This window comes from Colossoma macropomum, unplaced genomic scaffold (genome assembly GCF_904425465.1).
Source record: "Colossoma macropomum unplaced genomic scaffold, Colossoma_macropomum, whole genome shotgun sequence".
Classification (NCBI taxonomy): Eukaryota; Metazoa; Chordata; class Actinopteri; order Characiformes; family Serrasalmidae; genus Colossoma; species Colossoma macropomum.
In genome coordinates this window covers 27,991,432-28,007,096 of record NW_023494801.1, presented here as the reverse complement: position 1 = coordinate 28,007,096, position 15,665 = coordinate 27,991,432, and the positions used below count along the sequence as shown (strand labels likewise).

Genomic DNA, 15,665 nt, shown 5'->3' with positions numbered 1-15,665 from the left:
ATAAAAACATTTCAAAAACACAAAAACGGCAGAAATGGACATACAAGGTTTTGTTCCAACAACAGCCATGTATATACACACAGCGTGATTCAAAAAAGATTCATCCGATTTCAAAATGATTTATTTTGCTTGTAGATGCAGTAAACTGTAAATGGTTTACGTGGCATAAAGTTTATTATCTAATTTTGCAAGCGCTTAATCTGACCTCCTCCAGCTGTAAGGAGAACATTGACGCGATAGTCAAATTCACCCCATACTCGATTGAGCATGTAAGGTGTCACTGCACTCACGGCTCTTTCAATGCGAAGTATCTATATGTAATACTAATATGTGCTATATCTATTATACATATATAAGTGACTATATGTAATAATAACATGTCCCATACATATTATATATTTATGTTATCTACAAACCTCAATTCAAAACATTTAGACATAAAATGCTAATAAAAACAGAAAGCAGTGATTAGTCTATTCTTTTTGACTCATATTAAACAGCAAAAAAACACAATATTTCATTAAATAAACATTTGACACAAATTGAAAGCACAGTTTTTGCCAATCTTCTGCATGTCTTCAACTGTGCAACCGTTCGAGGTTTTCATTGTTGTCGGGGGTTATCAGTGTTTTCACTGGGAGACAGGTTTGGACTACAGGCAGGCCAATCTAGCACCTGCACCCTGTGATTACACAGCCATGAATCTTTCTTGGTGTTTTCATTTTGAACTAAGGCCCTGAAAAAGGCATCTAAAAGGCAGCTTATGTTGCTCCACACTTTGTTCTAGTGTTAATGGCCACAGATGTGCAAGTTTTCCATACCAGTGATACTAATACATCCCAATACCATGGCATACCCTGGCTTTTGAACTTTACACTGGTGACAATGCAACAATTTCGATGGTCATTGTCTTCTTTGGCCTGGAGCACACAAAGTGGTGAGCCTCAACTTATCCTTGCTCATAAAGGACTACGCCTTTCTATAAGCATGACTGCATCACCTGTTTAGGATGTTTTTGAACACTTCATAAAATCAAAATAGCCTGGTTCCAGCTTTTCTGGAACATGTTGCTGGCACTGATTTCAGAATGAGTGTATGTTTACAAACAACAATTTCCTACAGGAAATGTGAGTACCTATATTTAATTTTAACATGTTCCATATGTGTTATTTATAAGTAAGTATCTCTAAAAATATTTAATAATATGTAATAATTATATATATATATTTATATATATAGTTCTTTGGGTGTTAATGTCCTGTTTTTCTCTGGTTTTACCACAAAGTTAGGACAATTTTGGCCTGAAAATGTATTCAAACAAACACAAACACACACACACATGCAGACTGTGCGCACTGCAGCAGTTGAGGGAGTTTGCCTCTTTCTGTTTTACCGACTGGCTAAAATCGATAGGCACCTAGCCCTTAATTAACAGCACCTTAACATGAGCATCAGTGAGTTCTGTGCACTCAATAATGGCTGATTAATGGATTCAATAATGTCAGATGCTCCTAATCCATCGTGACATATGATTTCAACAGATCAGTCATATAATACACACAAGAAGAACAAGTGAACATAGAGTAACTTGGAAGAAAGCAAAGAGAGAGAGCAAGCGGATCATTACTGTTTTGAGCTACACAGCCTCTTAACTGCCTTAGTTAATTAGGTCAAAGCAGAATTCCCAAATGAGGCATCTACTGATCAACTCAACTTTCTCTCTGGATTCAACTCTTCAAAGAGTGCAGAGTTAATTGAACATGAAACACATGCACATAAAAAAGTGATGCAATGAATTGAGTGGATTCAAATGTGTCCATCATTTCCACATGAATAAAACATATCAGCACACTTGCTGCCTAAAGAACGTAAACCGAAAGACAATGTTGTGTTGATGTAATATATTTTATTCATGTGGAAACGATGTACACATTTACATCATGTCAGTTCAAGGCATCAGTCAGAGTCAGAGACTACTATTTATTTCATTTCGAGTCAAAATGACAATTAAGTACAATGTCACAGATGTGCAAGTTCTCCATACAATAGGCACTAATACATCCCAATACCATGGCATACCCTGGCTTTTGTATGCTGGTAACAGGCAACAATCTGAATGGTCATTGTCTTCTTTGGCCCAGAGAACACAAAGTGGCAAGAAAGGACTAGACCTTTCCAAAAGCATGGTTACATCACCTGTAGTATTCATTTTTCAGGAGATATTTCTGAGGAGATCAGATATAAGATAATTCACTTGCAAAAGGAAAGGCATTGTTAAAGCACAATAAGCGAAAAAAAGAGAAGCTTGGAAACCTGAGTTAAAAAAATACAAGGTTTTAAATGGAACAAGATCTTATTCTAAGTAATTATGGATGACTTCCATTGGTCCGCTCATCACAATATTGTGATGCACTGTAAAGGCCAACTAGCATTTTCAAATTGTGAAAAAATGAAAAACAACAAAAGTGAAGCAGGTTTTCTTCCAACAGTGAAGAAATTTAAGTGCCTATATTTAATTATAATGTGCCCCATAGGTATTATTAGAGCTGGGCAATTAATCGAAAAGTAATGAAAACCGGCATTCAGAACCTCTAACTGACGTAATCCTTCCCACGTCGGTTATTGTCTTTTTTTTTAATTCTGTTAATCCTTTCCCCACTCTATGTGTTCATGTACTGACCCCTTAAAAACTTACTACCGTGCATGTAGTCACGTGACTCTGCCACGTCCACTCTGTGACATGGAAGCTAAGGCTATGTTCACACAGCAGGTAAAAGTGGCCCAAATCTGATTTCCTCACCAAATTCAATTTTTTTTTGTTCGGCTGTTCACAATATCTTTTAAATGTGTTCTGTATGCGACATCAGTCTGAACACATCAGCTCCTAAACTGACCTGCAAGCGCAAAAGAACAACGCGTCACGTTGCTTCATTAGGCTCATCCAGAGGTAAACAATCCTGACTATGAACGAACGCCAGTCGCTCCTGGAGCTTTCAGTTTCAGCTTCGTCAGCATCACAGGAGGATCATGAAGCTTCACTGACTGACAGCTGGGCTCATCACCCAGAATGTGTTCGAGCTTACTGTAAAAAGGGCGCGGTCACTTCTTTGGTTTGAATCCTCAGATTCTTTAAACTTTGCTTTTAGACTTTTAACTGTTCTTTGACGCTGCAGCTTCGTAAAAAAAATAAATAAATAAATAAATCAAACAAAGTTGCTGGTGTTCTCAGAACAATGTAACAGCCATCCCAGCATCCAGACCTCCACATCATTGAATGTGTTTGGGATTACTTGGATTGTGAGAAGTAGAAAATGCAACCAACTTCTAAGACTGAACTTTGAAGGTGTGGAAAAACATGAAGATTTCTCTAAAGATTTCTCTGAAAGCAAGTCTCCTGAATGGAAGCTGTAAAAGTTGGACAAACTAGTTGAGGTTTCTGTGTTATCCCTTTGATGCTGAGGTTGAAAGATGACTAATTTAATGATCATTTTAACTGAAAATGAAATAAATGAATGTATGGTCTCTGACCTGCACAAACACACTCATTCACACATACTCACAGCGAAGAGCGTGTTGGAGGTCTCTCTTCTGTTGGGAGACGAGTGTGTTCAGCCTGGACTGAGAGACAGAGCCTTGGGACAGATCCTGCAGTAGTTCAGTGTCTGAAAGACACACGGGGTCTTATTATCATGTCCAATACTGCATTCTGGTCTCAGTTCATAAAGCAGATCAAATTCCAGCCCCAGGACAGAAGGAGCTACATATAAGATTAATACTCTTTGCTGGTGTAAAGTTACAGACTGCAGTCACAGAGACTGTAGATGCACAATTGTGCTAGCCAGCCTGTTTCAGTGGTCAGTTTCTGACCACAGAACCACTCTTGGTGGACTACTCTCATACCAATTTATGTAAAAACTTCATTCAAACCAGTGCCATAATGTCTGCTGTGCTGAGAACCCTCCAAAACTCAAACAGTATCTGGTCAACAGCGGTCAGCCAAAAATTGACCAATGATAAATGGGGTAGAGGGGGGGCAATAAACTACAGAGCAACAGATGGACTACAGTCTGTAATTTGCTGATGTTGGAACAAAACCTTGTATCTCCAAAAAGGTAACTTTACAGGTGAAGAAAAAACATACTTTATTTTGAATGTAAGTCAATGGAACAAGTCGTTTTTCCAAGTAATTTTGGACCATTTCTTTTGGTCCATTCATCATACACACAATGTAAAGGTCAACAGGCATTTTCAAATTATGACAAAAAAAAAGAAACAATAAAAATGGAGACAAGGTTTTGTTCCAACAGCAGCGAATTTTACACCGGTAATTGTATATAGATCATTCTACTGAATTGGTTCAGAGTTGAAAATACATTTCAGACATTTGACTTCAGATTAAAATCCTTTGAGTGTTTCTACTCCTTAATTATGTTTATTTTATTGAAACAAATGATGGAACATACTATTTTGTCACTACTAAAACAACTCTACCAAATATTTCGGTAGTGACAATTTTAGCCAATTTTGAGCACAAGTCAAAAATGCTTGCGAATACATGACTAGCAAACACAGCTTTTAACAGCTGTACACATAAAAGTTGTACTATTTTTCATTAAAACACAAAAAAGTTTATTTATTTGCAGAAATATAGTGCTGTGAAAAAGCATTTGTATCCCAATTACTTCTATTTTTGCATGTTTGTCCAACTTGAATGTTTCATATCATCAAACTACTTTTAACAGTAGACAAAGATAAGCCAAGTAAACATAATACAGTGTTTTTACATGATGATTTCATTTACTGAAGCAAAAATGCTGTTCAGCCCTACCTGGCCATATGTGAAAAAGTAACTGCGCCCTTAGCTACTAAATCAACCAGTTAACCAAATTCAATTGATAACTGGGTTCAATTTCACTCGCCACACCCAGGCATGATTATGGCCTGACCTGTCAATCAAAACACTTAAATTGAACCTGTCTGGCAATGTGAAGCAAGTTAGACGATCTCAAAAAGCAGCACACAAAGCCACGTTTTAAAGAGATTCAATTACACATTTGTATGCAGTTTGTGTGATGTGTGCATTTAAATTTGTATAAATGTACCTCCATTCTCTTGCAGCAGGTAGTCTACAGGGTTCGAGACTGCTGAGAGGGAACACTGTGGAGTCAGCGAGATGAGCAAGACCTTCTGTAGACGGGAATCAGACACATCCACAGCATGAAAAGCTTCAGAAAGCAGCTTCACGTCTGAAATATACATACCACACACCTATAAACATCTCTGAAGTCTCTGAAACCATGAAGCAAAGTGAAGTCAACACATAAACACATGCCCTCAGATGCACTCACTGCTGCAGCCCATGCTGGAGAGGACCTCCTGCAGTTCCTCCTTCTCAGCACACGAGCGCTCTCCCACACACACAAGCACTTGTGCATTGCCGTGTGTTTTTTTGAGTGAGTTGGGAAAGGTGAGCGTGTGCATGTTTGAGGCGGCGGCGGCAATGATGGCGGAAGTGTGAGCAATGGTAGAAGCGGAGAAGGATCCAGCCATTAGAACGTCTCCGTCTCGATCCAGCAGGGGCCGCAGCGCCCACGGCCCCACGCAGCATGACTTATCCTACAAACAAGCGTAAGCAATAAATAAAAAGTAAACAAGAAGAACAAGCAGCTTGAGCCAAAACAACATGGCATCAAAGAAAGGGATATTAGTAAGATTAATAAGATTAATAAATGCTGGTCCGAGTGCATAATTATAGCGATGAAAAAGTGATTGACAGGCATTATATCCCAGTCCAGAACTGCATTAAATGTTAGAAGAACCATGGGAAATTTGCCAACCAATAGTGGCTGCGGGCTCTTGAAATCCTAAATTATAAAGAAACTGAACCGAGACTTGCTCATTCATTTTCTCTCTAATTAAACCAAAAACACAGCTTGAGCAAATATCTCCAAAGGCTTATTATTTCACAGTGTATTCACACGGTTCAGAGACAGAAACTAGACCACAACGGGGAGAGAGGGAGGGAGAGAGAGAGAGAGAAACAGATAAGTAATTCTGAAAGCCTAATGGAATTGAGCCCAGTAATCTGATTAAATATCAGATAATGCACTGAAATGCCCATAAATGAAACTGAGAAGTGTGTGTTCTGTGTTTATACTGGGTGTGAATGTGTGTGTAAGCACACATTCACACCCCAGTGTCAACACCTCAGTGTCACTGCTGGACTGAGAATAGCCCACCAACCAAAAATATCCAGCCAACAGCATCCTGTGGGCAGCGTCCTGTGACCACTGATGAAGGACTAGAGGATGACCAACACAAACTGTGCAGCAGCAGATGAGCTATCGTCTCTGACTTTACATCTACAAGGTGGACTGACAAGGTAGGAGTGTCTAATAGAGTGGACAGTGAGTGGACACAGTGTTTGAAAACTCCAGCAGCACTGCTGTGTCTGATCCACTCGTACCAGCAAAACACACAATAACACACCATCACCATATCAGTGTTACTGCAGTGCTGAGAATGATCCACCACCCAAATAGTACCTGCAATGTGAGGGTCCATGGGGGTCCTGACCACTGAAGAACAGGGTAAAAGGAGGCTAACAAAGTATGCAGAGAAACAGATGGACTACAGTCTGTAATTGTAGAACTACAAAGTGCACCTATATAGTAAGTGGAGCTGATAAAATGGACAATGAGCGTAGAAACAAGAAGGTGGTCATAATGTTATGCCTGATTGGTGTATTTTTTTAAGTTAATCAAACGTAAATATCAGACTGTACAGCATACACATATTTTTAATTCTCCTGGTCAAGATATTGGCGGTGTGGTCATACAGTGACACCACACGAGAGAGACCAATACACAGAAAGGTGTTTTGTGGTGTAAGTTATCACAATAACAATAACAGTCATTCTGCCCACCCCTAGTGCAGCATATGTGTATAACGTATGTGAGCTAGTATATATACCTGTATGATCAGTCTGTGGTCTGACAACAGGCTGGTCTTATACAGCTCTCCTCTCACACATGCTGGAAACACCAGCAGGTCCAGGCAGTGAACGTCCTGACAAAACGTCTGTCCTTCCAACTGACCCACAGAATTCACACGAGAGAAACCCACTGACCTCAACACATCGCTTACCTCCTCCTTACTGCAGAGAGAGAGAGACAGAGAGATAAACATTAAAGAGAGAAGAAAGAAGAAAGAAAGGAGAGATATAGAGATATAGAGGGATGGAGGAGAGAAAAAGGAGAAAGGAGACAAAGATGAGAGAGAGAAAGGAGGGACATAGAGAGAGGGAGGAGAGAAAAATGAGAAAGGAGACAAAGATGAATGAGAGAAAAAAGAAATAGTGACAGAGAGAGACAGATTAGAGAGAGAAAAGAGAGAAGAATGAGAAGAGTGAGATGGAGAGAGAAATAAAAGAAGAGAGAAGAGAGAGGAGAGAGAAAAAGGAGAGATATAGAGAGAATGAGGAGAGAAAAAGGAGAAAGGAGACAAAGATGAGAGAGAGAAAAGAGAAATAGTGACAGAGACAGATTAGAGAGAGAAAAGAGAAAAATAAGGGAAGAGTGAGATGAATAAAGAAGAGAAAAAAAGAAAGGAGAATAGAGAGAGGAGAGAGAGAAAGAAGACATTTAGAGTGAGGGAGGAGAGTAAAAGGAGAAAGGAGACAGAAAACAGAAAAAGATGAAAGAAAGAAAAGAGAAATAGACAGAGACAGAGAAAGATTAAAGTAGAAAGAGAAAAATGTAGAAGTAGAAGTAGAAAAGAGAAAGTAGAAAGAGAAGAATGAGAGAAGAGTGAGATGGAGAGAGAAAGAAGAGAGAAAATAGAAAGGGGAAGAGAGAAAAAGAAGAGATATATAGATGGAGGAAGGAAAAAGGAGAAAGGAGAGAGAAGAGAGAAAAAGGTGAACAAGAGAAAATAGAATTAGAGACAGACAGACATATAGGGATTAGAGAAAGAAGAATGAGCAAAGAGTGAGACAGAGAGAGAAAGAAGAGATAAGAGAGAGAGAGAGAAAAAAAGAATCCAATAAGAGTGAGATAGAAGGAGGAAGAAGAGAGAGGAGAAGAGAGAAAGACGGGACACAGAAAGAAGAGATTGAGAAAGGGAGAAGAGAAAAACGAGACAGAGAGACAGATTAGAGAATAGAATGAGAAAAGAGCGAGATAGAGAGAAGGAAGAGAGGAGAGAGAAAGGAGAAAAGAAAGGGAAAAATGAGAGAAAAGAGAAGAATGAAGAGTGAGATAGAGAGAGAAAGAAGAGGGGAGAGAAAAAAGAAAAAGAAGAATGAGAGCAAGGAGAAAGACAGAGAGAGAGAAAGAGAGAGAGAGAGAGAGAGAAGTTTAGTCAGATTGAGTTAGATTTGTGATTTAAGTAAATTAGATCTGTGCAACAACTGATTTGGCCTGGAATGAGTGATGGAGTTAAATCATTAAACCATTAAGTGATTTATAAAGAAAGGAGCTCAAATAAGCATAAATTTTAAAAAGGAGAGGAGGGAAAGTGTGCGCGCCTGTGACCTCCAGAAGCACTGATTGCATCTGTGTGTGCAGCTCAGGGCGATTTATGGCCCCACACTCAGCTGTCTGCAGCTTCATATGAGCTACAACCACGCACACACATATAGAGGGGCTATTTGAAATAAGACTGGCCATTCTGGAATAGAGGTTAAACATAGGAGAACAGCCTTAATGGGATGCCAGCAGCAAAGTAAAACAATAAACTATTCTACACTCACACACACACACACACACACACACCCACACCCACCCACATACACACACACACACACACACACAAAGGACTTCATGTCCTCCAGTTAATCCTTAAATCACAAGACAGCCTATGATAAAATGCATACTTTGCTATTTAATTCTATTTCTTGCTCACAATACATACACACGTATTAGGGGTGGGTGACATGGCAAAGATTTAACACGTTATGATATGCTTCAAAACACTTTCATGATACACAATATGCATCACATTTCCTTTTTCTGAGATTTGATATGTTGACAGCAGTGCACCATCTAACAAAATGCTATCATAAACTATGACAAATAATGACTTTCATTCAAGACTTTTTACGCTTTCTTTTTAATAAAAAATGCACTCTGCAAGTCAATGTTGTCGGAACAAAACATTTTATCTCCAAAATGATCATTTTACAGGAGAAAGAAAAAACATACTTTACTTTTAATAAAGTCAATGGAACAAGACTTTTTTCCAGTCATTTTTGGCCAACAGGACTTTCAAATTATGTCGAAAAATAAAAAATGACAGAAATGGAGATACAAGGTTTAATTCAGACAGCAGCAAAGTGCTCTTCAAGTACTAACAATATCCACAATTTACTCATAACTGCATACTGTTACATAATGTGTGATAATTTTTCATGATGATGATTAATATTGCCTTATTATCCACACCTAACACACGCATACATTTCTGAAACAATCTGTCAAAAAATGCTAATAAAAATGGAAGGCAGTGATTAGTTAATTCTGCGTGACTGTGATATAATTGAAAACAGAACAAAAACACCATTTTTGATGCGTTACCTTATTAGCTCACCACTGTTACATCACTTTTCCTTTTAACAACACTTAATAATCGTCTGGGGACTGAAGATTCTGACTGACCCAGTTCTGAAAGCGTAATCTTTTGCCATTTTTCTACTCTACAACAATACAGGGCCTTCGTTGTCATATTTTGCACATCATAATGTGCCACACATTTTCAGAGGAGATAGGTCTGGACTGCAGGCAGGCCGGTGTAACACCATCACTCTCTTATTACGTAGCCATGCTGTAGTAACCAGTGCAGAAAGTTTCTTGGGGTTGTCATGTTGAAACGAGCATGGATGTCCCTGAAAAAGACGTTGTCTAGAAGGCAGCATATGCTGCTCCAATATGTGTATGGGTCATTCTCCATTTGGAGTGGGAAACCATGTCACGAAGGTTGCAGGGCTTAAAAAGATGCTTAAAATATTAGGCACAGCTCCAAAAGTCAATATGTACATTTACATAGTTGACCTAAAATGAAATAATATGTTTCTCTTTGATTTCTCTTTATTTATTATGTTTCATAGTCGCTCTGCATATGTAAAACAGCTTGTCACAAAACCAATTTTCAACATTAAACCATTTTTAATATAAAACAATATTTTTAAAAGGTTTAACTTAGGAATTTGTATAAAACAGATTCAAGTTTACTTTTTATATCATTAACGTTATACTACATTTTAAAAATAAGTATTTTATTTCAAAAATTCATTTGTCACAGAGATTTGGTCACTGGTGTTATCAGGACTCTTATGTTACATTTTAACACAGTATTTTCAGCTCTATTAAACTGCTTCTTCGGGTCAAGGCTCATCAGAGAGGAAGCATCTCAAGGCATGAGAAGGCGAGTCCACATTTGCTCACTATATTTTATTAATTTATTAATAATTTTGTTTATCAGGCAGCACATAACTTCTATGCGTCACTGGTGTTATGTGCTTTAAAGGCTGGGTAATTAAGATTTTTTCAAAATACTGCCAAATATCATTTTTACTATTGATTTTAAACAGTTGCAAAAGGTCACCTGACCATCAATCAGTCAGCCAATTTACAAAATCCTCAATTTTAACCAGAATGACACTGGTGTCACAGTCACAGGTGTTACACCATATTCATATAACACCAGTGAGTGTAAAATATGTTTGCAATTAAGCTCTCCTTTTTGCGTATATGATAACAGGAGATTGTTGCAAAACAGTTGTGAGAATGATATTTTTGCCCTTAAGTCTGCAGTTCAAAATATCACAGGTACTGAAGACATGGTCTCCACCATTCCCTCTTATTACCTGTGCGTGTTAATGTCGATGAATACTAACAAAACAGTGATGGTGGTGAATAATGAGGAGACTGAGTTGAACATGTGTTTATTAGAAGAAACACCGTTCAATTCAATGACAGCTAAAGGTTTGGGAAATGGAAACTGAAACTGGAGAGCAATGATGTCCCATCAAACAGTGCGGTGCGCACTCACAATAACATTTTATTAACACTAACACAAGTTAAAACTTCCAGTTTACCGCACTTTAGTTTTGTTTTGGCATTTTGTTATACATCAAAAGCTGTCTAAATAACTATCTTAGATTTCAGCTGTGCATGTCATAACGCACGTAATTAAGCAATAGAACACGAGAGGGAGTGCATTATCACGAAATAACTTTGGCCTGTGCCTGCGACCAAATCACAGCCGTGATGTTATTCGCGATAACACACGACCTCGAGTGTTCTATTGCTTTTATACAACAGTTAAATAAATAAAGTAAGAAATAAATAAATTGGGCCGTGAATGTGGCATTTAATATGTTTTAATGTTAGCAGTTCCTTCAGCCAAATTAAGTGCCTTAACAAGCAGCTTGTTGCTATGTCAGAATCATTTGCTGCACAGCCAGCAGTTCGTTCTCCAGCTCCTGACACTAAATTCCGAAACTGTCATTACCACTGAGCAAGCTTTTCAGTTGGCAGACAGAAGAAGACCTAAACAACCTGGAATTAGCCAGGAATGAACCAAATATCTTTCGCCAAACGTGTAGTCTCATCTTCAGAGTCTGACCAAATCAGACTGAAAACTGCCGCAATATCAAGTTTAGCTCAGTTTTGTCAGTTTTTGCTAGATCAATATTAATGTTGTTTTGTTCCAGCCAGTCTCTAAAGCATCTTACCGCCTGTTTTGTTTGGCGAATAGTATTCGGTTCATTTCTGGCTAATTCCAAGTTGTTTAGGTATTCTGTCACAGCTGCCGCTCAGTGGTAATGACAGTTTCGGAATTTAGTGTAGCCTCACCTTCACAGTCTGACCAAATCGGCTGTTGGTCAAATGTGGTCTTAAAAGTATCCATTTTCTGTTTGTGCGCAAAGTAAGAAGTAAAAACTTTCAAATGGCTTGAGCGTCTCCTACAGCTGTCAAAGTCGTTGCTTAGCAACGGCGCCTCAGCGGAGTGATACAGTGTTTCTGAAAAAAACGTGCTGTTATTTCGCCATAACAGCACATTTTTTTCAGGAAGAACGCTTCTCAATCGATCAGCTTGTGTGGCCGGAACTAACTGTAGTATAACAGCTGATTATCTACCTTGATCGAGAAGTTAGGATTTCATAACTTTAGAAATGATGCTGTAAGAAAAGATATGTTGCTAAATTGATAGGATTTGCTTCTGTGAATTTGTGAAAAATCTTACATTGACCATGTCAGATCTTAACTTAGGGGAAAAGGCAGGAGGTTTCTGTAATGCGGTCCCAGATGTCTGAAGAGTTTAATGCCTCTAAAAGCTACCTCACAGAAAGCTGTTATATCAAATGATTATGAATACATATACAGGGGTATATACATGTATATAGGATGTTGTAAGGCAAAACTTTTTTTGGATTTACCACTATTTTACTAATATCAACATTATACATGAAAACTCAAAAGACATTTGTCAGTTTAGCTGTCATTTTGGATAGTAAATAAAATGACTATTTTGAATTATAGATATTGCAACCCCTGGTTCGTATCACTACCAGTGTAAGTAAGCCTGTACATTTCTTTATAATGCTCCATTTCACATCAAAACACTCTGAATGACTTTTTTTACATCTTTTTTTACATCTCAACATTTCCCTTTAAACCAGACATACAGGGCAGGACAGAAGCACTGTTCTACGTGTGTACCTGGTTCTCAGCGTGTTAACCCAGGCATATATATGCAGGTTGGAGGCTCTCTCCTGTCTCTGTCGAATACTCTCTGGCAAGATGCAGTCAATGGTCAGCAGATCATGTTTGATCCTGCAGCGCGCTAAGGAGGCCGCCAGCTTCGTCTTGAACCTGACAAACAACAATAACAACAGGTCATACAAATACAGCACAAGCTGTGGCTCATAGCCATTGGGCTTTCGTCATTTATCCAATGCACTATTCTGATCGACTGACATCATGGGTTATACAGTGTACAGTCATTAATTATAATTGAACAAAATCGATTGCCGACTGCTCGGCTTGTCTTTTCTCACCTGAGCAGGCATTCTTCCACTTCTTGAACTGCTGGCTCCATCTCCTGCTCTGTCTGATTGGCCAGCTGCTCACGGGGGAGGAACTTCCTGTCCTGGAAGTCATACAGCATAACAGCCACCAAACTCATCAAATCCTCTGGCTGATTGAAATGAGAGAGAGAAAGAAAGAAACAAAGCACTCAGAGTGAGAATGTTGTCTAACAAAGTCTGCCAACATAAACTACAAACCCTATAATATAAAAATCTTAAAAGCTTATATTAAATGTAACTGTAAATTTACTTCACCATTTAGCTGCCAAACAAGTATTGTTTGAGCTTTATATGGTCAAAAGTACGTGGACACCTAACTTCATCACTGAGATTTGCATACCTATTGCTAACAGGTGCATAAAATCAAACATACAGCATTGGCAGTAGAATGTACTGAAGAGCTTAGTGATTTTCAGCATAGCTTTGTTGAAGAATATCTTTCCAACAAGAGAGTTTGTCAAATTTCTGCTTGCTAAAGCTGCCCCAGTCTGTAACTGTAAGTGCTACTATTTTGAAAGGGAAACATAGGAGAAACAGAACAGCCATGAAAGAGTAAACAACACACACTAAATCAATGGGAAGGTATTGTTTAATGAATTCATTAATTTAAACCTAATTTTAGGTACCTGATTAGTAGCTGATAAAACTAAAATAGCAGAAATACTCAACCTCCCTCCTGACCCCTGACTGCTACGAAAACAGTTTTCAATACAACTTTCAATTTCTTTATTGCTCCACAAGGTCTTCAGCTTTCTTTAGGACATCACTTGGACATTTTAAACTGTCTTATTGAGGACCTTCAAACTGGACCTGCCTACTACCTCTTCTTAAAACTTTAACAGTCCTATCAGCTTCAAAAATCAGGTTAAAACACTTCAGAATCTGTTTGTGTATTTTGTGATTGATTTTGCCTGTTTGTTTTTATTTAATTCAATTAAATGTTACATCACATTTACATTGGATGTATATTGTACAAGCATTTTCTGGGCTTTTTGACTTTGCACATTTTTTTGGTTCATAACAATTTTGATTGCATTCTGCTTTCTTTATTGCACCTTATTGCGCAAAAAGTTTCAGATAGATTTTTGTCAGGCTACAGTCAGGTTTGGGCAGAATTTTGCCAGGTTACATTCTAGCAGATTCTACCAGATTTTTGTAGGGCTACAGTCGATCTCAGAATGTAGAATGTATTTAGGGTACAGTTGGATTTAGTCATAATGTAAAAAAACAACATTTTGTCATGCCAATCACACAGAATTGTCTTGAGTTACAGTCAGGTCCAGACAGAATTTTTTCAGGCTACAACTTGATTTGGACAGAATGTATCTGGGGTTTTTGTCAGGCTGGTGTCAGGTTGGAACAGAATTTTGTTGGGCTACAGTCAGGTTAAACAGAATTCTGCTAAGCAACAGTTATGTTTCAGACAGAACTCTGTCAGGCTGCAGTTGCGTTTGTTTTTTGTCAGGCTATAGTCGGGTCCAGACATAATGTAGTTGGGGTACTGTCGGGTTTAGTCAGAATGTATTAGGGGTACAGTTGGGTTTTGGATGTGGTTGGGTTCAGAACCAACATATTTGGGGTACAGCTGGGTTCAGACAGTAAATATTTGGGTTGCAGCTGAGTTCAGACAGTTCAGACAGAATATCTTTGGGGTACAGCTGGGTCCAGACAGTTCAGACAGAATGTATTTGGGGTACAGCTGGGTCCAGACAGTTCAGACAGAATGTATTTGGGGTACAGCTGGGTCCAAACAGTTTAGACAGTTAAGACAAACTTTTGTCAGTCTACAGTCCATTTTTGAGAGAATGTATTTGGGGTAGTCTATTCCAGACAGAATGTATTTGGGGTACAGTACATTTGAGAAATAATGTATTTGGGGTGCAGTACAGTCCAGACAGAATGTATTTTGGGTACAGTCTATTCCAGATAGAATGTATTTTAGGTGCAGTCTATTCCAGACAGAATGTATTTTGGGTGCAGTCTATACCAGACAGAATGTATTTGTGGTACAGTCTATTCCAGACAGAATGTATTTGGGGTGCAGTACATTAGAGATATAAAGCATTTGGGCTACAGTCTGTTCCAGACAGAATGTATTTTGGGTACAGTCTATTCCAGACAGAATGTATTTGTGGTACAGTCTATTCCAGACAGAATGCATTTGAGGTGCAGTGTATTCCAGACAGAATGTATTTGGAGTGCATTACATTCAAGATATAAAGTATTTGGGGTACAGTGTCTTCCACACAGAATGTATTTTGGGAGCAGTCTCTTCCACACAGAATGTATTTGGGTACAGTCTATTCTAGACAGAATGTATTTTGGGAGCAGTCTCTTCCACACAGAATGTATTTGGGGTACAGTCTATTCTAGACAGAATGTATTTTGGGAGCAGTCTATTCCAGACAGAATGTATTTTGGGTGCAGTCTATTCCAGACAGAATGTATTAGGGGTACAGTTAAGTTCAGACAGAATGTATTTGGGCTGCAGTACATTTGAGATATAATGTATTTGGGGAACAGTCGGATTTAGACGTATTTGGGGTGCAGTCAGTTTGGGACAGAATTGTTTGGG

The 15,665-nt window shown here is 38.5% G+C and overlaps 1 protein-coding gene across 1 annotated transcript in view; it reads right to left on the bottom strand.

Annotated features, from left to right (window-relative positions):
* The window catches only part of LOC118821856 (putative methyltransferase NSUN7), a 71,259-nt gene that overhangs the window by 18,810 nt on the left and 36,784 nt on the right, over positions 1–15,665 (bottom strand). Inside the window, exons 4-9 of the mRNA XM_036590605.1 lie at positions 13,061–13,200; positions 12,723–12,875; positions 6,973–7,156; positions 5,349–5,616; positions 5,103–5,246; positions 3,561–3,662 (exon numbers count right to left, since the gene is read on the bottom strand). Coding sequence (XP_036446498.1) covers positions 3,561–3,662; positions 5,103–5,246; positions 5,349–5,616; positions 6,973–7,156; positions 12,723–12,875; positions 13,061–13,200 — 991 coding nt within the window. The remainder of the gene's footprint in view (positions 1–3,560; positions 3,663–5,102; positions 5,247–5,348; positions 5,617–6,972; positions 7,157–12,722; positions 12,876–13,060; positions 13,201–15,665) is intronic.